General features: G+C 51.0%; 6 protein-coding genes across 6 annotated transcripts; 3 read left to right on the top strand and 3 right to left on the bottom strand.

Moving 5' to 3' along the window:
• Positions 1–3,429: 3,429 nt before the first annotated feature.
• On the bottom strand, positions 3,430–5,130 carry SPBR_00462 (uncharacterized protein; the record flags this gene model as incomplete). The annotated part of the gene is made up of 1 exon (XM_040758781.1): positions 3,430–5,130. One exon carries the CDS (start codon positions 5,128–5,130, stop codon positions 3,430–3,432), a length of 1,701 nt encoding a protein of 566 aa, XP_040618456.1.
• A 3,077-nt stretch (positions 5,131–8,207) lies between these two features.
• On the top strand, positions 8,208–9,587 carry SPBR_00629 (FAD-binding protein domain containing protein; the record flags this gene model as incomplete). Its single annotated transcript, XM_040758948.1, has 2 exons — positions 8,208–8,291; positions 8,412–9,587. The coding sequence occupies 2 exons, from the start codon at positions 8,208–8,210 to the stop codon at positions 9,585–9,587; spliced, it is 1,260 nt and encodes a 419-aa protein (XP_040618455.1).
• A 3,405-nt stretch (positions 9,588–12,992) lies between these two features.
• On the top strand, positions 12,993–14,348 carry SPBR_00642 (uncharacterized protein; the record flags this gene model as incomplete). The annotated part of the gene is made up of 4 exons (XM_040758961.1): positions 12,993–13,389; positions 13,469–13,486; positions 13,604–13,844; positions 13,871–14,348. The coding sequence occupies 4 exons, from the start codon at positions 12,993–12,995 to the stop codon at positions 14,346–14,348; spliced, it is 1,134 nt and encodes a 377-aa protein (XP_040618454.1).
• A 560-nt stretch (positions 14,349–14,908) lies between these two features.
• On the bottom strand, positions 14,909–17,133 carry SPBR_00290 (patatin-like serine hydrolase; the record flags this gene model as incomplete). The annotated part of the gene is made up of 3 exons (XM_040758609.1): positions 14,909–16,340; positions 16,422–17,001; positions 17,070–17,133. 3 exons carry the CDS (start codon positions 17,131–17,133, stop codon positions 14,909–14,911), a joined length of 2,076 nt encoding a protein of 691 aa, XP_040618453.1.
• Positions 17,134–20,028: 2,895 nt separating this feature from the next.
• On the top strand, positions 20,029–21,528 carry SPBR_00558 (uncharacterized protein; the record flags this gene model as incomplete). The annotated part of the gene is made up of 2 exons (XM_040758877.1): positions 20,029–20,305; positions 20,393–21,528. The coding sequence occupies 2 exons, from the start codon at positions 20,029–20,031 to the stop codon at positions 21,526–21,528; spliced, it is 1,413 nt and encodes a 470-aa protein (XP_040618452.1).
• A 355-nt stretch (positions 21,529–21,883) lies between these two features.
• On the bottom strand, positions 21,884–22,696 carry SPBR_00945 (uncharacterized protein; the record flags this gene model as incomplete). The annotated part of the gene is made up of 2 exons (XM_040759264.1): positions 21,884–22,237; positions 22,406–22,696. 2 exons carry the CDS (start codon positions 22,694–22,696, stop codon positions 21,884–21,886), a joined length of 645 nt encoding a protein of 214 aa, XP_040618451.1.
• Positions 22,697–23,993: the final 1,297 nt, after the last annotated feature.

The following is a 23,993-nucleotide window of genomic DNA, read 5'->3' as shown; positions in this document are numbered from 1 at the left end:
AGGACAGATTGAGGGTGGGTGAGCAATGGTGCAAGAAACACGCAGTGGAGAATTGGCAGTAACGAATAAGGCACGGAGTACCGTCAGAGAATGGAATAATTTAACTGTAGGGAAAGTCGGGAAAAGGCAGGCAATGGTGTGACAAGGGCGCCGCTGCTATGCACATTGTCGGATTTGGGCCAGATGCGGCTTAGCAAAAGACATTATGTGTTGCCTCGGTGGCCAATGAGACGGAAAGCAATGATGGAGGGGCCAGGTACGGTAGACTAACAGCGGACTGAGAAATAAGAAACGTTGAGAGTGATGGAGGCCTGTTGTGAGATACTTTATTCAAAAATGGACCAGAGATAGTTGCATCATTGAACGAAAGCAATAATGAGGTAACGTTTACAACGTCGCAGTTGACAGCTTTGCAGTGAGGATTTGCCACCGTCTGAGAATTAAAGTTTTCGCTGTTCCGTTGGCGACGCTGACGTGAGATCCTTGGTCATCCGAAGAGGAAATCGGCATGAGAGGGACAGATGAGGGGGACATAAACATCACATAAACATCACATAGATACTCACAGGCATCAAAGAGGCATGGCACATACGGTAACGAGGTGTAAGAGCATGGTCACATACGGAGTACTGCACCATATTTTAGGAGACTGTGACAAGGCAAACTGACTGCAAATTTACAAGGGGTCCAATGACAAGCAGCAATGATCAAGTTCGTCGAAGGAGCCACCGGTGAACGTAGTAGTCGAACTCTCACACTCACCCTGCAACACTAGAACATCCCCCAGTATCACTCTATCTATGTGGCTGCAACTGCGGACGGTCTAGACCAAGCTCTGGCGGACCAGGACCACCCAATCCCAAAATTAGACTTCATCTTGGGGCGGGGGACGATACAAGGCAGCTCGAAAGGAGCATGTGACAGCCACTGACTGTGTTCTAGATCGGAGCATAAAAAAAAGAAACTGACAAACCAAACGAAATAATAGTTCAAGGGATGAGAAGCACAGCCCAACGGTTCCAATAGGCTTCACAGTCCAGGTAAACGAAAACAAAATATGCCTAAAAACGCCACAAAAGCCACGAAAGCCACATTTTCCAGAAAAAACTCATTACAAAATGTAAGAATAACCGAAAACCACCCAGCTGCCGACCTTGACTTAAGCGAGCACCGTCAGATGTGTCGTCATCTGGAAGTGAGACGGCGAGTCCTGCACACACCGACAGTCCAGTGTGTTGGTGCATATCTACGGTCATGAAGCGTTCGGCCCATATAGGTCTATGCAGTCAACTGTCGTTTTTTCTTCGGAAAATGCCGACACATCCATCAAACCATGATCGCAAACATTGTCACGATCAAAATGGCATGCAAAGGGACTGACAAGACCTGGAAAAAACACAACGAACAAGGGGCTGTCAAGACCAGCCATTGTTGTGCGCGCGGTAGCCAAATTCAAAGGCCTCAAAAGATGGGCGGAAGCTGTCGAACGGGGTAGCTGTGTGTATAGTTCTGTTTATTATTGCAGGGGGAAGCGTACGTCTCTCCTGGTTTGATGGGCTCGCAGGTGGGTTCAGCAAGCTAGGTTGACGGTAGAGCTTTGTCAACGTAGGTAGTATTCTAATGGTGAGAAGTCCTAGTACAGACAGCATTGAGCAGTCACACAAGACGAAACAAGGGGCTTACTGGTAAAAGACTAACTAGAGCTTTTGATCAGGTCGATTTCTTGACTTTATGCTAAGAGGGTAGCTGTAAAATAATAAACCAATACGAAATGCTTAGTGACAATATCTTCGTGGGTAAGCACGTACACTCATGTTGAAAGTACAGCATCATGTTAACGGACATGCAAGAAGAAATATGGCTGGACTCATAGCAAATCGCATTGCTAAAACCGTTTACCACCACAGCTCATGACCTACAAAATACAATACATCGCGATAAGGAAGGAAACACTTTGCGAAATGAATGGGTCCTTTCCCCATCGGCAGCATGTATTGTCATCGATGCCAGGCTAGAGTCCTATCGGGTAGGTATAGTGAATAACGAATTAAGGAATGGAATATGAATAATACGGTGCCGAATAATAAATAAGTGAAGAAATATCATGGCGATGATAACGTCACACCAAGAAATATTTGAAGTACAGCATAGTTACTATTGCGTTTACGAGTTGCCTGGTGAGATGCACGGTAGTGTTCGAGCTCGCCATGCCACGTCTTGGCTGATTGGAAAGATTTATTAGTGCAGAGTATGGCATGTAATACAACAGAAAAACGGCAGCGATCGTATTCGACCCGCTGCCCCTGGGTATGTGTGCGAGATAAAAGTATAATAAGAAAAAACGACAGACCCAATAAATAAGTATCGGGCCGCAGCACACTGGGCAGCACTCATTCACAATCAATATTTACTGCACGGAGTAAAACTCAAAAGAAAACACACACACACACACATATATATATATATATAAGAAGGGAAATGGAGACAGGAGAAAAAGCGAAACAATAAAATGCTTGATTGCAAAGAACATATTCACTCCGCTCCTCAGCTGTGCGATATGCCCCGTTTGACACCCGCGTCTCTTGTGGCAGCTGACGCCCAGCCCTTGGTATTGAATGTGTGCACCATAGTCCTTCGCCTCGCGTATGTCCATGCCTCCCTCCTGGAATTTCAGCCCCGTGGACGGTATCCTGCTCCAGTTTCATGTTGTAGGCTCCGGGCATGCCCCTTGCTACAGACTACGGACTCTTGTTCCCCAAGTATTCCTTTCGGAAGCCCCCTCCCCCTAAGAAAACAATGAACACCTACGCCTTCCAGTTTCGATTTTCCTACACTAAAGAATCACGTTCCACGACGGACCAATAAACCAACAAAAGTATTGTACATCGGAACGTAAGAAACTACCGTGAAACATCATCCAAGGTAAGTATTCTCTGCGAAACGTACAACGGATGCAGCGCCTCGAGAACCAGCAAGCGCAGATCTTCATTGGGCACTATTAATAACGTGCAATGCCGCATCGTTTGTCATGTCTGCGCCCCGTCGAACAGTTCGTCAAGTTTGCCATGTAATTAGGGATTTGTAAAGCTTGTTATACGGGCCTTGATCAAAGCCAAATCAATATGCCCGCCCTCTCTTGAGTAAAGTTTGGCTTGTCCGCCGACTAATATTATTGCAACAAACGTGACGTGCCGCGTGGGGGCTTTCCAGAATGCGATGATCTTTGCCATTCCGCGCGACTGACAATGTATTGCAATTGAGATACAGGAACAAAATAAACAATAGAAAGTCGAAGGAAAAGTATTGGAAAATTTTAGTTACAAAACATCCGTTATATAGACTATCACTATGATCACAATGTACATTTAAAAAGTCATATTCAAATCACCAGTCCGCTCAGAAAATGCAACGACATGTTCCATCACCAGTCTATGTTACTCGAACGTACCGAGATAGTATCGGGAACGCCCTGGCTGCCTGGTAGCCAACCGAGTAATTTTCCAAGTTGCGGATGTGCGCCTCAAAGATTGGATTCAGCGCCAGCCGCTTTCCATCCGCACATTCTATGAAAGTGTGTGCCTCAGTGAAGGGCCAGTTGAGTGACAGCGTGTTCCCGATCACGAAGCGTAGGAGTTCAAACGCACTATAGTCGCCGCCGCGGATGAGGCTGTCACGAACATCCGGCCAGATGATTATGTCGACCCATGCCGGGTGTGGAACACGGCGTTGCAACTGTGTTGGTTTCAAATAGTCGGGAATAGCTTCGTAGTTTTCCTTGGTAGGGCAAAGACACCATCGCAGATATATAGCCAATTTATATAGGAAAGACAGGCGGCCCGTCAAGTTCTTCAACGGGGACTTCCAAACCACATGGGTGGCCACTGCGGCAAGAACGGGTCGTGACGCAATTACAGAGGCGGCTTCGCCGTCTCCATCAGAGGACGAGTCAGCTAGCGAGGGCGGGTTAGTAGCCGCAGCAGCTACCGCGGATGCTCTGGCAGCTGCTGTCAAAGATGAGGCAGATAAAATAGAGGACGCGCCCCCTGCCGAAGCCGCTGCTAATGCCTGGAGCAGTTCCTCTCCCATCACGCTATTACTCAGTGTACCACTGGAGGCTGAGCCGTTACGGGCTGACCGCGGCCTGTTGTCTGTACTCAGAGGCGACATGAGACCCTCGATGCTGGGAAATACCGGCTGACAAAACTCGTTTGTGCTGTAACGCTGGACAAGTGCCTGGCTTGTGATGAGTACCAGTTTATCCAGCTCTGTCGCTACAGGCATATTAAGTGGCAGCACCATCCAATCTGGCATTCCGGACCTAGATGCAGAGTACCGGCTGGCAAGATAGTAGGGCATGTAGGACAAGTTGGTCAAGAACGGCGAGGGTGGGGTTGCCCCGTACAAGGCTTGATATCGCTGGATATTTTGGCGGTAAAAAGGAGCTTGGTTCCGTTGCTCGTGCCGACGTTCGCTCTGGTGCTGCAACGGTTCGTGCTGATGGTAAGTATGGTCGATTGCGGTGGGAAAGTCGGCGTAGAGCGGCTGCGCACCGAAAACATCGTCAACATCCACGGGAATATGCCCGTCGATTTCAAGGTTGTCGAAAAGCTGGAATGCTGTGGTGTCAAAAAAGTCGAGCTGCACGTTGCCAACCGAGTGAGGAAGTGAATGACCTTCAGATGCTGTGGACGACCCGCTCGAAACCGATCTCAGGGGTGTGGCTCTATACGGTATCGTATTGTTTCTAGCTTGGCTCGTCGCCGGAAGTAACATCGGCAGAAACGACACCGCCGGGACCGCAGACATGTCCCGAACCGAGACAGCGCCGCAGAGGTCCTGCGCCGGCGATGTTGAGCCCGCGTCTTGGTCTGCTCCTCTGCCGTTGTCATTGTTGCCCTCGAGTACGCGAAGCCTGGCATGGCTTACATCGAGGCTGTCTTTGAGCCGTGCAACCTCAGCTTCAAGTTCGGCAATGTAGAGTCGCTTTTTCTGGCGCCAATGTTGCTGGTTGGTGCGGTCAATTGCACGCTTTTTCTCGACCTGAGAAGGCGTCAGGTTGCAGACACGCCGGCGGGCGCGAGCCGCCGCGTTAGTGTCAGCGACGCCGATTTTTGTATCGTTACCGGGCATGGCCGTGGTCTCCAACACAGATAAGGCCGTGGCCAGCGTTCACGGGTGCGTTGTATGGGATGTCGTTGAAATGGCTGTGGGACTGAACTTCGTTTTATCCATCGGTCATGCACTAACACAGGTCGTGATTGCACATCACGGAATACAGGGTCAAAGCAGGGGCAAGTTCGATAAGACAGATAGGATACGGGGAGAATAAAACCAGTGCCGAGGAGATGGCCGTCGAGAAGTGACGTGGAGCAAAAAAAGAAAATAAGGAGGGAAAGCGAAGTCTTGAGATTGGCCGTGGAGGCCGGGCGAGATCTTGTAGACTGCGTCTGTCGATATCACGCTTATTGAACTGACCTGACTAGACTGCAATCACGTCTTTGCGTTTTGCGAATGCTCATGCAGCAAGACATTACGTGGGGTTGCACATCTTCCTCTTCTCGAAGGCAAGTACATCGTACAACATATTCGTTGGAGACCTCAGCATAATCGGTGCAGATGGCTGAGGCACCCCAGCTTCTGGAAGTCTCTTGTTGCTGTTTTCCCAAAGTCCCAATTGTGCAATTGCGGATCATGTTGACGAACGTGGCCCGGTTAGGTTAAGTCGGGTCGACATCTGTCATGTGCGTCTGAATCGCTGGGTTGTGCTCCACTTTAACGGCGTGCGATGATTGCAGACCTGCGTAAGTCGAAAGGATAAACTTTGGCGCCGGTCCAGTTGAGCGCAGACGTGTGTGTTGACAACCACAAACATTTGGTTGCAGACGAGCCTACCGCCGGTAGTCTGGGCGCGTTTCTGGGGGAAGGGGGGGGGGGGGGGGGGGGGTCTCGTAGGATCCCAGAACTTGGTACAACACGAGCTTTTACCGTCTTATCGACATCGCGGCAGCTATATTCTGAGGGATGAGAAAATGACTGACGTATAGTAGAACCATAGAGTTAGATATCTGAGACGGTTATGGGTGGAAAGAGGATGATGGGGAAGCTCTGAAATGAACAGCCTGAGGTGTACGACAAATGCTATCAACACTACGTATGAAAGGAAAGTAGACACAGTCCCACGAAGCCGACGAGACAATGTCCAACGAAAAACTACTTGTTCCAATCTCGTCAGTTTGGTATATTTCCTCACTTCGTGCGTCCGGTTATCAAGCATCCATTGGCAGTTAAAAATGAGTGACACCCTACCCACTCCCAATTGGAAGGCGCAGTCGTAAAGCACGCTCTCTGCTATCGGGGCAGTCTTTTTCGCCGAGCATGCATGCTGCCGCCGAGCAGGCCAGTACGTTTTCCATCCCAACCGATGGTATGGACGTGTGAGTTTTCTACTCAAGAAGCAATTAAGCGAGATGCGCGATGGTGATATGACCATCCTCCGAAACAGCCACCGACTGACAAATCAACTGCATGGAGGCCATGTACTTCTGCTCCGGAAGCACTTACGATGTAATTAACGACGCCGTAGGTCGCACGTCGAGCTCTAGAGCGGCGGTGCCGCAGGTACGACGAATGTTACCAGCGTTATAGATCTTTCTCTCCTTATCTTGTTCTCATTCTCTCTCGCCTCACCCAACAACATGTGAGAATGACATAAACATTTAAAAAGAAATAAAAACCAACCCTGCAAGCAACATGCCCCGCACTAACCCGGTAATTAAAGCTTAAAATCGTAACGTACAAAAGATAATTATGAACCGCCTTATACCGGGAGTAGTAACAAGTCTGGCTTCTGTACTACGTCCGTACACGCGAGTATAAATTGGTATCGTCGTAAGACGGCGCGTCTTCCCTTCGTCAAAATTCTTACCAGTTATGATCGACTCTTCTTTCCTTTTTCGCTCCCGTATGTCAAATATAACCCCTCCTTCGTCTTTTTTAACAACGAACCAAGAGTGCCTTCCAGAGTGCCTTCTAGAGTGCCTTCTAAACGGGTATTAGAATCACAACGGTAACGTTGTCATTACCCAAAATCCGAGTGTAATTCAGTATGACGGTACTAAACACCTATAATCGCTGCCCTGGTTTATTTGAACCTGCTCTTGTAGATTAGCTAGGCCGTAACAAGGAAACAGAACAATACCGAACGGAAAGGAGACGCCGAAATGCATGCCAAATACCGGATTCTTTAGCCCCAAATCTCCGCAAGCTTCTCAAGCGAACCGCCCGTCCTTAGAAGAATCCGTGTGTAAAGGTAGTCATACCTCGTACGACGTACTCCGTACGACCATTTCTAGTACACAATGCAGACGAGTAAAAGACAGTTTGACACCCTACGTAACGCTGTTAGTTTGAAGAACAAATGTTCAGTCACCTTTTCACGTTGGCTTGCCTTCTTTTGACCGTCTTGCGTGCCCCTTGCGCTAACACTCCCACTTTTAACCAGTGACCAGCCAGAGCTTCAGGCGGGCTTCCAGGTCGCCTCGCCCTTATTTCCCTGAAAGCCTGACTCCGCTCGGTTCCCGCCCACCATGGCTACCCCTCTTGCGCAGAAATCCCGCCAACCCGGTTCACGGTTAATGCCGCGGGTTTCGAGTCCCAGGGTGCTGGGACCAACAGGTCAAGTCGCCATCACCAACTCGTACATCCGTCTCGTGTCGATTTCAACCTGGTATTTGCTTTGGCAAACGGCGGGCGAGAACATGAGGCAACTAGCTGCTCGACCAGGGAACTCTGCACAACCTGCGTCTCGGATAGACACACCAGGAACAAAACGGGCGACATAGGACCAGTAATAACAACATTAGAAAAGTACGGCGTAAGATCTAGCCTGGAGACCATGGATGCCCCGCTTACCCATCTCCCCCCCCCCCCCCCCCCCCCAATCTTCGGCCGAGAGTCCATGCCGCCTTTTTATCCCACCGTCGTTCCCTATGTAGCGGATGAACCCGGTGCTTCTCAACCCAACGTCAGCTGCTAGCGGGAGTTCCTTGCATTGCAAATATCTTTGCCACCCAAGACTCATTCTACTCCGTTCTTCAAATACAAAACGGAAACATCTCCATGCTCGAGATTGACGCCGCGCGAGGCTTGTGTTTCGTCAAAGAGCCATCTCCGAGCCCGCCCCCAACCTTCCATTCACATCTACAAGCATGGCTTCAACCGGGCCTGGTTCCAAGGTGGCTATTGTGGGGTCCGGCCTGACCGGCCTCCTCGCTGCTCACGGCTTGAAGAAGGTGGGACAGACCCAAGCTTCCGGACTTTTCAGGGTGACACCACAACAGCAATAATCCGCTGCAGGTGCAACGAAAGACTGAAACTGACTCCCCATGTGAACGCGCACCCGCGCTCAACAGAATGGCTTTGACGTCGCTATCTTTGATAGCGAGACGCATATTGACGCCCGCACCCGCGACTGGACCATTGTCCTGCACTGGGCGTTGCCCGTCATGCAGGCTCTGCTTCCTGACGATGTTGCCGCGAAACTACCGCGCGCCATTTGTAACCCCAACCTAGAGTTTGACGCCAATGCCGAAAGCTTTCCTGTGTACAACGGCGTGACTGGTGGTCTGATGTTTGCCAGCCCCATGCCCGGGTCGCGCCGCATTTCGCGCCAACGCCTACGCAGTGTCTTAGCCGAGGGGCTCGATATCCAATGGGACAAGAAACTCCAGAACATCGCCAGAAACAGCAATGAAAGCAAAAACTCTCCCGCGGCCCTGACGCTTGCTTTTGAAGACGGCTCTACCTTCGCCGCGGACTTTGTTCTGGGAGCAGATGGTGCACACTCCCGCGTACGCGAGATCGTCGTCGACGATGCCGAAAAGGCCCGCAGCACGCTGTCTGGTCTGCTATTTGCCACGGCCATCGTCAACTACGGCGATGCCGCCAAAGTCAAGACTGTCACCGACGCGCACCCAGTTGCCGCTGCCGCGATGGGAACCGACGCCGTTGGCGGGTGTGGTGTGCTGTACGTTAACGATGGCTCCGACGGCGCCGCTGTGCGAGACCCCGCCGACTGGACCACCTTCTGGGTCAAAATCTGGAAAGGCCACCTCGATAAGGCCATTCATGGCCAGGAGGCCATCGATCTGCTAAAAAATAGCGAAAGCTCCAAGAAGCTAGCGGCGCCTTTCAACCAGCAGATTGAGTGGACACCGGAGGGCTCTGTATGCTACATTGATGAGATGAAATACTGGGTCCCCGTCCCATTTTCCGGTACTGAGGCAACCCAGGACGCCCGCGTGACGCTGGCCGGTGACGCCGTTCATCCGATGCTGATCTACCGCGGCCAAGGCTTCCAGCACGCCATCACCGACGTTGACAACTACATCAAAGCTCTGGTGGCTACGCGAGACGCAAACTGGGACGCAGGAATGCGGCGGCGCGAGATTGGCGCCTACAACGCCGAAGCCATTGAACGCGGTGCCAAGGCCGTCAACCAGTCTGTCCAGGAGGCCGCTCTGTCTTTCGACGTTGAGAAGGTGAGCAAAATGCTCATGGCGCGACAGGGACATGGCCGGTCAGCATAATGCCTCGGGTGAACAAAAAAAGGCGGCGGAGGCGGCGGAAAGAATGGTTGGCTTCCTGACACTGGTCAGCGGCAGTTTGTTATTCTGTTCTTTTAGTCTTCTTTTTCTTTGTATACCTCTCAGCTTTCGTCTCCTCCTTGTTTTTTTTCCTGTGCCCGCTCAGCTGTGGCCGTAACATGCTACCTATACCTCATATAACAGTGTTATTACAAAGTTATAAGAATAAGCATGTCGTACAGTTTGGTGATCATTACTTATTGTATCTTTGGCTTTCGTAACGAATCTGTCCGTGACCTATAGTTTTCGGCAACTCACTTATTTAAAGAAAATAAACAGTAACATAAAGTCGTAAACCAGCTTCTCCTGGAAGCAAGGGAACTAACTAGCTACCAAGCCTAAATCTCGAGTTGTCAGCTCACGCCTTCTGTCTGGCATTGTATTAAAAGACGACGAGCTACCTCATGTCAGCCGTAGAATCGTGAGACAATAACTATGGATCTGACAAGGTCGTGGTGTAGCCACCTTTCAACCAGCACAAGATACGGAATAGAGAGCAGGTCATTGGGCGACGAGCTCCATTGACACCGAAACGCGTTTCCCAGTCTTTCAGACGCCAAAGGCCTACTAGGGTCTGAGCGTATTCCCTCGAGCATCAGCTTGGGCTCCTTATGTAAGTTCCAGTGCTGTGTGGTTATTTCTCTTGAGGTCCTGATGCAATTGCTTGATGATGCCGTCGACGTCGGGAAGTGGAATATCTCTATTTGGCACAAACTGACAAAGTCCCTTGACGTTTTCAAGTGAAGGAGTACATTTTGTGGTCCGTTCGGCTTTGTTTTCCCCCTCAACGGAAAAAATACATAAAAACGTACTATATGCCAGATTCGGGGTGCTTTCCCTAAATACAAACAGAAACCGTGTCAGTCACGGGAGTTTGCATTTATTTCCACCTCCTCTTTCCCGAGGTCTATGTCGACGTTTTTTTTTCATGCAACTGCAATCGGGGCCCGAACACGCACGCTCGATGCCTTCCGCAAATAGTTACCAGGTCTGCCCATTTGCGCAGTTTAGACACACAAAAAGGTCACCAGCTGCACTTTCTGGCTCCCGCTAGATTCCGCGCAGACGCCTGCGCTGTGTCCGTCTTAGCCGAGACAGGTCAATTACTTTGTTTGACAAAAGAGGATTAATCCAACACGCTGCGCTGCTGAGTCTCAGCTCTTCGGCAAGACATGTCACTTCAAAAAGGATCGGTGTGCAGATCACAAGCCAAGCACTAGCGTGAAGTTTCGCTCCCCTCATCGACCAACGACACATCATTCGTAACAAACGGGCGGAGAAGAAGTAGCAACGGACGCTACGGCTTCGCTGCCGCTTGGCCTTTTCTCGCCTCGCTATTCCATGGCGCCGCGCCCCTAACCTTCATCAAGGTTAGTGTTGAAAGTCGTTGGTCGACATTTGACGTGTCACAGGTCCATTCAAGTCTGGCCGCCGAATTTGTACGCTGTCTCGGCTATGCGTCGCAGTGCTGTTCGAGGTGAAAAGGCCCTCTTGAAAGAGAGTGTGTGAGAATACGAGAACAATCAGACAGAAATGGCCTTTCGTGAGAGGAGTGGAAAGATTTCCTCGTTGTTTCGACGATGTTGTGGACCACAGCAACTGTCAGTGAAGAGGTTGGTGGGGGGGGTGGTGTTGCTGCAAAAGAAATGGAAAAACTCCAGGATGATGGCAGCCAAATGACCAAAAAATATGACAGAATTTCTCTTAGGAGGCGAGGAAAATGACAGACGAGGCAACTTGGTGTGTAAGAGGCCTCGGCACTGCGACAGACAACAATCTTGTTTTCTATGCCTCCAATTTTGTTACTCGACTTTCGCCACTCTGCATGTGTTCTGTGTTCCTGGGCCGTCCGGAGCAAGTACGTCGTTCACATTAATCTGCTCCGGAAGCAAGCATTCCCTCGGCGAGCATTAGATCTCACGTAGATGATTGCTAACAAAGTATCTCCGTTCGCCATACGGACAAGAGGGAAAGCGTGCTCTCCGTGCCCGCTAAATGTGCCTTCTTTGCGCCAATCTATATTAACACTGCGCTTATCGAAAAGTTCAGAGCCTGTCAACCAATTATCGCGCACAGAGGTTTGACAAACACCTTGTCAATGTGTGTCTCTCTACAAAAGGTTAGCATGCTTTGTGTATCGACAGGATATCAGCATACTATATCTTGTAAAAATACAGACATCGATATGTATCCTGGTGCCGATTCCATCAGACATATCCGGTGTGTTACTACTTGTCGAGTCGGAAGCCCACTATGATAGAAATAAACTTTACGAGGGTCTTCGTTGTGGTTCTTTCCCTTGACAGTCTTTTCAAACGACCCTCCCTGCTTCTGTAGAGAGTCCAATGCACGTAGAGTGTAAAGTTTAGGGGTGGCGGCAAATCCGTCCTCCGTAACAAAATACGGCATGTTGCATCTATGTAAATGTACTTTTCCCGCCATATTTGTGTACCGTTCATCAGCAGACAGTGGTAAAGGGTAAAGGTAACATACGGATTATTTTATTAGGCTTTATTTAGTCCTAAACAACGTCAACATCAGGTAAGTTTTCAAGGTTCATGATATTCAAGATACCCGGTACAATACACGCCTATGATCAGGATTCAGCTGGCCATGGCTGTGGATTGCAGTGTGCAGCGGTTGCTTGAAATTTCGAGACGGTATCAGGAAAGTGCGATGACCTGCGAAGACCCTTCCTAATAAGTACGGCATATGTCGTTGTATGTGAACACACAATCACAAACGATCCAGACAGATGGACCGTAAACCGGAGCCTCTTTAATAGACACGGATTTTGGCCTCCCTTCAACCCACTCCCCCCCCCCCCCCCCCAAAAAAAAAAAAAAACGAAAAAACTCCCGAAAAAAAGCATTCTTTGACCTACTCCGGGCCTCTTCTCATTTAAATATCTTTTCTGCCAGTAGGCTTGTCTCATTCTTCCTATAGCCCGCCAACCTCCAACACGGCCGTTGAAGCTAAAAGACCAACGATCGTGGCTGGCAGCAACTAACTAGCGCACACCCTAAATATGTCTGGCACCGGTTTCTCTGTACTCCGTAAAAGTGTGCCTGCCACCCACCCTCGCTCTCTTTCAATTTCCATATGTCCCAATCCCTTCCCGCCCGCTTCCCCCATGGTGTCCCAACTTCCTTGTGCAAATCCTACTTGCGCTCTCCCTCGCCCACAACATCAAACAGACGGGCTGCCACAACATCGCGCTTTCTATCAAACTACTTGCTACTTCTTCAACCTCACTAGTCGCCATACGGCCGCACAGTCTCGGCCTGGCCCTTCGAGCCCTTCTGAACATCATCCCTCGGTAGCATCCCGTGCAACAACTCTACGACCATGTGCGAAGACGAGGCGGGGGATGGAAGAACGCCCGCTGCAACCGCCGCGGCCAACACAGACCTGCCTAGCCAGCCGCCATCGATGGCAAGCTCAGTGATCGAGGCCGCTAGCCAACCGGGCGACGAGGATGAATTCGACCCGGTAGAAGGATATGAAACCTCCAACTCGCTTGCCTCTACCAGTGCCACATCTAGCATCTACGCGCACACCTTCGAGAATGGGCGACGCTACCATTACTTCAAGAATAGCCGCTATCCGTTACCAGACGACGATATGGAACAAAGCCGCGAGGACATGAAGCACGCCATGATGATGGAGCTAACGGATGGAAAGCTCTTTTATGCTCCTGTCGACGACAATCCCCAAGAAATTATTGATATCGGGACAGGAACTGGTGAGTCTACCAAGCATAGAAATCGCAGCCATTGCGCCAATTCTAGCAGCGTATATTAACGAAAGCTAATCATCTCCAGGAATCTGGGCCATCGAAGGTAAGATCCTCGACGAGCAGAAGCTCTCAGGATATTGTGCCTTGCAGCCCCGTTGCGCGTCTTGCTAAACCGGCAGCCGTTTTATATATTCGATGTAACTAACAATACGACCTGCAGTCGGCGACCAATACCCGAGTGCACATGTCCGTGGCATCGACATGACACCAATTCAGCCCGTTTGGGTGCCGCCAAATGTTGACTTTCTTGTGGATGACTGCTCCAACGAGTGGCTAGCTACCAATGTTGACCTAGCCCACTTTCGCTTCATGGTGATGATCCTTCGGGACGTACCGAATATCATGAAGCACTGCTACAAGTACGTCGACGATGAGCTCAACTTCCATTCCTCAACAAAGTTGTGTGTCTGCTAACTATAATTAGAAGCTTGAAGCCCGGCGGTTGGGTTGAACTGCAGGAACTTCTGGGTGAAGTTATGTGCGACGATAACACAATGCCAGAAGATGACCCGCTCAAGTACGTTTATCAGCTGGCCGACCAAGCTTTCACAAAGTTCGGCATGAATGTGAAGCTAGCACGGGAGTTGGAACCTGTTTTGCGCGAGGCTGGCTTCGTCAACATCCAGTGCATTGCTAAAAAGGTACCCATTGGGGTTTGGGCGAAAAACAAAACACTTCGCCTCATCGGACTGTACCAGAAGATGGCTGTTGCCGACATCTTGGGTGCTGTCGCTGGCCGACCGTTCGCTGCCCTTGGAATACCTGCCAATGAGCGAGAAGTAATCATTGCGCTGGCACGACGCGCTATGGAAGATAACAGCGTGCATCGCTACTTCACGTACTACTTCTGGTATGCACAAAAGCCAGTAGATGGACCTGAAGATAGTCCGCCACATTCACCGTGATCTCACAAGGCCTTGAAATACTTCCCGGCTAAAATCACAGCTGGTGAACGCATAGTGCACTCATGATGAAAGAGACGCCCAATTCTGACGATATTTCCCATCCAAAACGCTTCACGACATAAGCACCATATTGCCACAGCAATCGTTTCAATAGTATTATTTATTTCGTCCATGGCTTAGGTATAGCTCATTTGATATGTCCCCTCTCATTTTCTCTATGATTCGAATTTAGGTTGGGTATAACTATTTAAGGACTTGGTGCTTGTGGAACGGTCCTTAGGTAGGTAAATATCGTGGCGTTAGTCGGGATATCGGGGTGGATGGCCAACGATGTACTTCGCCTATCCACATAATCCAGGACAAATTTTTTTGCTCGACTGGTCTCTCATTCCGGTATAAAGACCACCCAAAGTATAAAGTAGACATAAAAGCTTGGTTGCGGTGTATTTAGTGCACAAGGACACAGTTTCACATCTAGGGGTATCGACGCTCTGAGAAATAAAATAAACGTCCCCGACCGTGCAAAATCGCTCCGTTTAGTTCATGCTCTTTCCGACTCACTACCGTCTCCGGTACTCGGGCTTCCTCGCCTTGTTCACGGGAGGAGGTGGCGCTTCATCGTCATCAATCGGGTAGGGAGCGCCGCCCATCGGCGTCGTGTATGAAGGTGTCAATGGGGACGGACTACTGGGAGCCGGTGGTGGGTCCGGCCTGCGCCCGCTATTACTAGTCGTGCGCCCGTTGCCTTCTGGCAACGGCGTCTTGGGTGGGAGTGGCGGTGGCTCTATGCGATGCGTACGGTAGTGAGCTTGGGGTTGTGAAGGGTGTTGATACTCCTGTGATTGCTGATTGTAAGATTGTCGGGTCTGTACGTGCCAGCTAGAGCCTGCAGCGGCTAGATTAGACGCGTTGCGCCATTGCTCAGGTGTCGGGGCCGATACTAGTAGGCGATCGTCATCGGCAGCGGTCCGCCCACCCCGCTGTGGGTGTTGCGGTCCACTCCCGCTACTGTTGGCAAGAGGTAGGGTCGGTGGCAGAGCGTTCTGGCGCGGTGGTTGGGACAGTGAGGAGCTGTCGGGCACTTCGGCGATGGCTGGATGCTGGTGCGGAGATGGCGGGGCGTTATACGAAAAGCGGTCAGACGAGCTTCTGGGTGATGGGCTGCCATTTTGGTGAGGTACGGATAGATGGTCAATGCCGGAGTCGTAGGATTGTCGTGGGGAGTAAGCTGCTGGACCTGGCGCTGCGGTACTAAATGCTGTGGGCATATCGCCAGGCAGTTCAACAGCGAGCACTTCTGCAGCAGGGAGAGGCGCCTGCCCTTGTAACTTTTGGATGGACTCGGGAACGTCGGCAAGTCGGTTATGCCGCTCATTAGCACGATTGATCTTGGCCAGTTTGGCGGCAGCACTCTGAACCATGTTGCGTTCAGCAGTTCGTGATAAATATCGCTTTGTGTTGGTGCTGATTTCAGCCAGGCGGCCCCATTCGTTCATGCCAAACTCGCCGACACCAACCTCCACATTTAGGCGGTAGTAGTTTTCAACGTTGACGCCGCGCTTCAACAGGTGCTCTTGCTGCATATATTCGTGGATGTTTTCGCAACCTTCGATCTTGGAAATAAGTCGGCGGCGAGCTTCTGCGAACTCGCCAAGAAACCCATCATACCACATGGGGTTGTTGTCACTGCCGCGAGGACGCTTGCCGGTGCCTACGCTGACAAAAACACCGACGTCACGGCCCGGCCACTCGTTGATGGTAGCCTCATCAAGGGCATGGGGTGAGGGGTTAAAAGAGCCAGAACCGTCATCGTGAAACATGGACTGGCCGATCTGAATGGGCTTAAAGGCAAGGCCAATGGCGCAAGTTGCACGACCGGCCTCCCAAATACGGCAGTCAAACTCCGGGGCCGGCTCCCGCCTAGAGTCGTATGACCTCAGCATGACGGGCTCTTCGCCTCGTGGTGCGCCTTTGTATATAGCAGTGACCACCCTGTGAGAAAATCGTTTAGCCAATTGTGTACGGTTCAAAATAGAATGGTGGTCGGTCCAGTCCATAATGCTGCCAACTCACGTTTTTGTGCGGAATTCCCTCGAGTCATAAAGTAGCGCGTTTGGGTCGCCACGGTTAGAGGAGTAGTATGGCCTCGCCATCTGTGCGGCGGGGCTTCGCGCGCTGAAGCTTACGACACTTGCATTGCTCGAGTGTCGCCGCGGTGCAGACGAAGACGAAGCGCCACTGGCGGGCCGGCCGGACGTTGTGGTAAGGGGACTGGCGATGCTGGAGAACGAGTCTTTGCCCTCGCTGAGGGCCACGGTATGTTCGCGCACAGCCTCTTTGATAGCGTCTTCGAGGCGTGATGCCTTGAATAGCGTCGGACGGGTTGGGATGCCGAGGATGGTCTTGTCGGTCTCGAAAACCATACGTGTCATGCGCACATAGAGTTCTTTGCACGTCTCGATATCAAGGCGTAGGCGACCAAGCATCAAGGCAATCAGTCCGCCGGTGCCGGTGCCAACAATTAAGTCAAAATGGTCGGCGGGCTTGGGGATCTCGTTGCGGTGGGGAGCGCGACCCTCAATCTCGACAAACGTCCGGTGCATAATTTCTTGGAGGATGATGAAGATGCTGTAACCGCGTACACCACCACCATCTAATACAGAATAATGAGATTAGAAGGGTCGGGATCCGGGGTAGCGTATACCAAAGAGGCAGACATACCAAGAGATAATATACGAAGGGGCGGTCCCTTGCTCGTATCTTTTCGTTTTAGACTCGAGTCCATGACGGCTAGTATATGGTAGCGATCGAGCAGGAGATGCCTCTCCTGCCGTATCAGAAGATTCGCGGCTCCCTAAAGGAAGTGAAGAATGCGCTCCGTTTGAAGATACTCTAAGCCAGCTTTTGTCTATTCGCCGGTACTTGAGTCAGCTTTGCGATCGAGGAGAGTGCATTAAAAGGATGATGTAAAGGTTGCAAGATGACGAAATGTGGACGGAGTCCTATTCGCCCGCTCGTTCAGATAGCTTGTTCAGAGAGACAAAACAATGTAGCAATAAGGAGACGAAGGCGCAATCTCAGCCGAGTGCGGAGAGGGATAAAAATTAGTCGTATTTATTTTGGTTGCTTGTCTTGATTGTCAGGAGTTTGCGATGTGTTCTGTACGTTGTACCTTGGGATTTTGCTCGTTTCGCTGGTTTCGTCGACGGCGATGACGGTAGAGCGGGACTTTCGTGCCTACCCTCTTTTCCGTCCACTCGCGCTGTGGCTGGGATTGGCTAGGCTAGGACCATCTAAAAGCGACCGTGTAGCAGCGGTGCGGGGCGAGCTGTGCTGGCCTTCCTAGGGCCTGGTGCCTTGGACATGCCTGTTAATACATGGCAACATGGGCGGGGGCATTGGGCTGTACCTTTTTCTCCAATTTAGTTGGGTCGGGCCACTCCGGACGGACTTGAAAACAAGTTGCAGGTCCGCCAAGTTATAGTGCTGAACGGTTACAGCACCAGAAGAAGCCATCTTGTTGTTGTCGGTGGGGGGAAGGGGGGCGACTTTCTCTGCTGCGGACGCGAAACGCGTAACCACCACAGACTTCGGGGGCTCGGAGGTAGCCTAGCCTGTGCCTTGTGTTCCAAGGTGTGGCGAGGCGCCAAGTGTGTTGGAATCTGACTGGGTAATCTATAAGAAAGGCATGTCCGACTTGAACGAAGAGAGACGACAAGAGAGAATAGTGGCTGGGCAGCATAGTTCACTCGTGTGCGGAGCATTTCTGAAGAGTGTTCGCCTGGACGGTGTGTTGTATGACTTGACAGGCGCCGAATTAGTTTCGTTAGTTTCGTCAATTTGGACTGTAATTATGCGCAAGGGTCGAAGAAAAGAAGAGCACGGCTTTACCAAAGGTAAGATATTAATACTCCCCAATACTGTGCGCGTATCAGCTAGTGCAAAGTGGCTCCAGGCCGCCAGGAGTAGCTGCTGCCAGTCAACGCCGCAAATGAAGGACGACGAATACAAATACGCCAAAGATACGACGTACGAACTACGGAGTATGTCGTACAGCAAGTACAGAATACAAAAGTCGGATCCTTGCCCAAGTCGTTGTCGCTGGCCAACCACGTAGATGGCTGAGGAAGAGTGGCCGTGCCCAGGTATCAAGCCTGCGCGACGGAGATAGGAATCTTTTCAACTATGTTCGTAGATCAAATGGAAATAACTACGGCATCTGGTCAGACGTCAATCCTGTTCCTTTGGCCAGCGCGGTGTCTAGCTGGACGTGAGCCAAAATAGTCAGGTGCAACGACCAGCCAATACAATAATTCCAACTGGCTGGCGTGAATATTTTAAAAGCTATACATATTAATAATAGCCCTTATCCAAGACAGCAGTGTGCAATGGTTGGATCTTTATTCTCGAGTCATTTGCGACATTCACTCGAATTTTAGACACTTTGACATGTGCTAAATACACTAGAATGGAACAACTACCAAACCTGAGCCTTGGGAACCAAGGACACAGCAAAGTTCTTTACATCTTATTAACGAAACCGGCCTTTTTGCCTGAAAACGAGCAGGGTGATATGTCCGCGACAGCGGTGAATGCTTTGATCATCTTAAGTTCCGTGTTCTATGCCGCTGCAAGCCGCCGATATTACAGAATAACAGGGCAGCGGATACCGCCCTCGGTAACGTAGCTTCATACAACTAGGAGCCGTTGACGTCTGTGTCTAGCGCGGCCCAAACCGGATGTCGCCGTTTCCCAGGTTGTTTAACTTGCTGTCGTAATGTGTGATGATCGACCACTACATCTTCATCTTATGTCGTACGGAGGCGCCCAATGCGCATTATGGGCGTCCCATCGGGGTGCCTTGGCTGGTACAGGTAGTGCGATTATGAAGTTTACAAACATACCGGATGCAAATTCAGGGGCTCACAAAATACACGTTCTCAACCTGCCATACTTTGAAAGACATCAGATGCAAGACGGTATTCAATAATATGTATGTAGTACAGCGAGAGCTTCTATTATATGGGCCTCTTGGGCGGCCTTTTCTTGTGCATATATTCGTCAGTACCCTAATTCTTTCTTTTGAAGCCGTGTTTTCAGTTGGACTGTACGTGAACGCGATAACGAATGTCAAATTCCCCAGGACAAGGTTCTCACGCGCCTTCTGATAAGAGAATTGCGCGGCTTTCGGCGCCGAATCTGCCAAACAACGAAATGTATCCGTACAATTTTCGACTTAGACAAGTTTTGGACTTCAGCTGAGGTTTGGAAAAGATAGAGACTCGACTTAAGTCTCGATGAAAGACTCGAGAAGTGAGAGAGCGAATATTGATTTTCATAATACATCGTCTTGTTCAAGACAAGATGCATTTTGCACAAGGCGAGGCTCACTACATGAGGTTGTGGTCTTTTCTCAGGAGGGTCGTTTCAGTGCTTTTTTTCTTTCTGTATACAACCTGTAGCGCCAAAAGCAGCTAAGCGTCAAGTTGGTGCGCTAGGGGCTTACCTGGGAGCACTGACCAACTCTCTCGTAAAACTGCGTAGCTTGAAATTTAGCTAAATAAACCAAACATACTCGTGACAACAAAGCCCGCCTCGACTCAACACCACGACAGTTCTACCCAGCGCCGACCCTGGTATACAGGATATAAAACTTACCGACGAAATTAAATCGCACACAATGAATGGCCTTGGCGCAGGCAACGTACAAGGCACAGGCACCGGCGCCTTGACTGGGGCAGGGGCCGCCGCCGCATCTGGATTCCCAGCGCCTGCCGGCTACACGGCCGAGCTGAGTTATATTCACGCTATGGTTGAGGAGCTTAGCCGGCAGTTGTCCGAAAACAAGCGTGTTCTAGATGACGTTGTAACTGGCGTGGGACGTGTGCGGAGCCGTGCGCGCACTCAACAGCTCGGAAATGAGGCGTTGATTGAAGGGGCAAGCGAAGAGCTGCAGGGTATGCAGTCCTCAACCAGTCACTGGGCGGGGATGAGACAGGACAGGACTTGTTTACTATGCTAACACTTTCTTACTTATGTTCCAGGTCAAGAGTCCAACATGGATGCCACGATCTCTGTCTTGAGTGAGGCACTCGATGCTGCTAAATACGCCAAGGACGCCAATGCCGCCCTCCTTGGCCAGTACGCGCACGTCCTCGCCGGGATGCTCAAACAGTTCCACGAGTACAAGCAAAAGCACGTTTCTGATGTTGCCGCCTGGCACCGCAGCTACCGGCACCAGCTAGCCGAAGCCCGCGCCGAAAACAGCCGTTTACGTGATCAAATCTGGCAGATGCAGGAGCGCGCCGGGCGTGCCAACGCTAGTCTACGAGCTTTCCGACGGTCCTTCGATGAAGACCCGGCGAGATGGGACCGTCGTGTTACGGACAAGGCGCTCCGTCAGGAACTGCGTTTTTGGAAGCGAATGGCGATGCCTACGGTGGCTGACGACGATCTTGCATACTGGAGCGACGATGATGATCTGATAGACCCAACGGAAAAAGTGCGGTTGCGCGACATAGAGCAGAAAGCAGTCGAAGAACAACAGCGAATGCTACAACACCAACAGCAGCAGCTCCAACACCAGCAACATCAGCAGCAGCAACACCAGCAGCAGCAACAGCAGCAGAACCTCCACTACCAGCAGCAGCAATACGAGCAGCAAATAGGATTTGCCGCTGCAACAGCTTTATCATCCGCCTTGTCTCCGTCATCGCTCTCGCCAGGTTCGGGCGACATCGGTGAAGGTCTCGATGATTTGGATGTTGACACCAATCGGCACAGAAATGAAACCAGCAGCGATCCCGTAGATGGTAGAGACATCGATGGTCTGAGCCTAGATAGTATGGTACTTTCGCAGGCAGCTACGTCGGAGGCTCAGGGAGGCGATATTGGGAAGAACGGCCAACAGAACGCCGATACTGATGGCGAAGAAGACGATGACGACAACGAGGACCTTGACTTAGACGACGATCTCGACCTTGAAACCGACCTGCCGTCACGCTTACCCGCTGTTCCACAGGCACCCTCATCAGCCCCAACGCCGGCAAGCATCAGCCGCGTGGGTGGCATCCTTGCTATACAACGAGATAGCCCTGTGGCATCAGCACATGGCCAAGGAACGGACATAAGCCCAGACATGGCATCTCAGCCAAGCGGCTCGCGTGTACGTGAGCCATAGGTGGGCAAAAAGGCGGGCAGTCGGGCAGGCGGACCCTCGACCGACCAGTTCATTTTGTCCCCCATCGTATGTCTTTTATGTTTGCCCTATATTTAGACTCGTCACTCGAAATAGTGCGATTGACACACAGGTGATAGCGATCTGGGAGCTTTATGTGTCATAGCCATTAACGCCCAAAAAAGAATCTGCGCTATCGAATATCACTATTGTACTGCATATTGATCTAAACAAGACTTTGAACGACTCTGCTCACCATACAAAACCCTAATACAGCCCCAATGTTAAAAGGCATCGTCACGAACATGCCAATCCAGTGCCATAATTGCCTCGCTTTATCCCCGCTCCGTTGCCTAAACTAATATCCACTCTGTTCTCTCCGATTGTCATCGGATCGAGCGGCTTCACCAGCTTCACGGATTGCCTGCTCGTCACCTCGCAGCTTTGCAAAGTAGGACTTGATATCTTCCGCTGAGATTGCCTGTCCGCTCTCAGCAAACTGCTGAAAGAAAGGCTTCAGCTTGTCCTTGAGATGATTATATGCCATCACACCCTCAATTGCCCGCACCCGGTCCACGTTGCGTAGCGCGCTTTCGCCGCGCTCGTAGAGACTACCGCTTCCGTGCGACCCACTTCCAGGGCCGTCACCCTCCGCGTTGCTACCACCGTCGTCAGAAACTGGCGGCTCATACGTTTCTTCCTGCTCAAGCAGCTGGGGATGGGCAGTTAACAGAGGAAAGCAGCTGGCGCAACGACATAAATGATCGCGAAAATTTTCTGTGAAAAACAACGAGAATCGACCACTGGGTGGAGGTGGAAGGGTTGCTCTCTTGCAGGTTGGGACAACAGGGGCCAGAACAGTTGGCTCCATAGTTGATACAGTCTTGTCATTTTCAATGTTGGTCGACATGTCTTCATCGGCGACCGCTTTATCGTCAGCCCGAAACCTCTTAGCACCTGTCTCAGTATCGTCGTCGGCTTTACGCTTCACCAGGCCCTCCGTAGATGGGCCTGGAGCTTGTGCTGGCGAGACGTCTTGTTCGGTTCGGTATAGTACAGCTGGTAAGAAGCCGGGCGATCCAGCGTACTGTCTGATCCAAGGATATGCGTCGACGCATTTGTAGCAGATAAAACCTTCGAAAGCATCCTCGTTCGGAAACCCGGGCGGCATGGGTGGATCGTCTTCGCCCTCTTCTTCACGATCGCCACATCCATCACCCTCAACAGCTCTAGCGCCTCCAGAACTGTGAACCGCTTCAGTTACATGTTCGTCGTACTCGACAGTCTCTGAGATGGTTGGCAGACAATCAGTTACTCCACGTGCAGGTGATTCTTCGTCTTCGTGCGAAACCTTAGAGATCTCAGGTCCACGCTCCTGGTATGTTTCTGACTCCTTCAGCCCTAGACCAACGACGCAACTAGGATGCCACCAATCTTCACCGCAGCCGCCAGTATCATGCGTGCCAAGTCCCAGGCACTGGAACATAGTGCCCCTTTGCTGGAACGGGTCATAATCCAACGCACACCCACAAAAGCGGTTGCGAAAGTTCTGGTTGTACTTGTTGCCTCTGTCGGGTTCCTCGGAGTGCACGGCACCTTTGGTATTTGTTTTGGGATCAAAACGAAGGCGGCATGGGCTTGTAACAGGGAACCTGGTAGTACCGCAATCGCATGTGAAATTTCTTTTGTTGAAAATTTCAACTAACGTATGTTCACCATGGCACTGTACGGAGCAGGCGTAACAGATACCGGCCGCGCCGTTGTAGGACTGAAGGTGATCATCGGTTGAGGTTGAGGGTGCTGGGTTGCACGTCAGACAGGCAAAAACCGCCTGGCGAAGACGCCCAAGAGGCTTTGTACAATTTTCGATGCTCTGCAACGTTAGTGGGAGCGACGTGCACAGGGAGACTAGGTGGCCTAGAACGTACATAGGGCAGAGCCTCACGGGCATCGGCCTCAAGTTGCATCTGCGACCGGATGAAGCTGAGAAGATGTGATAAGTAGCGTGCCGACGAATTTATTAACGGGGAAATGGTACAACGTACTCCAGTGCCGTGTGCGAGTCATCCGAAGCCTGTGAGCTATGCGATGAACTCCGGCGACGTGCCGTCGATGTGTGCAATCCATCTTCGGCTGACTGGACACCATGGCGCGATCGTGAATCCATCCTCGAGGATGGTTGGCGCAGCTCTGGCAGAAAACCACGAGGTTGTCTTTTAAATATCTCAACAAGCAGAAGGCAATGGCGAAAATGGAGTCAAAACGCTTTGTTGGATACTGTGTGAATTACTTGGACAATTTTCCGGTTCGCCTTCAGTGCCTTCATGTGTCCCCGCGTCACGCGTTTTTGTTATTTGTACGGGCCCGTACACCTATGGGAACCAAAGCAACTGCTGACGTAATTCAAAAGTTTTCCCCTTCTCCAACAGGATTGGTGACAACAATTTTAGTGGGTCATATGCGACCAC

This window comes from Sporothrix brasiliensis (assembly GCF_000820605.1).
Source record: "Sporothrix brasiliensis 5110 chromosome Unknown Cont19, whole genome shotgun sequence".
In the NCBI taxonomy this organism is placed as follows: Eukaryota; Fungi; Ascomycota; class Sordariomycetes; order Ophiostomatales; family Ophiostomataceae; genus Sporothrix; species Sporothrix brasiliensis.
This window is presented reverse-complemented; position numbering and strand designations above follow the sequence as displayed.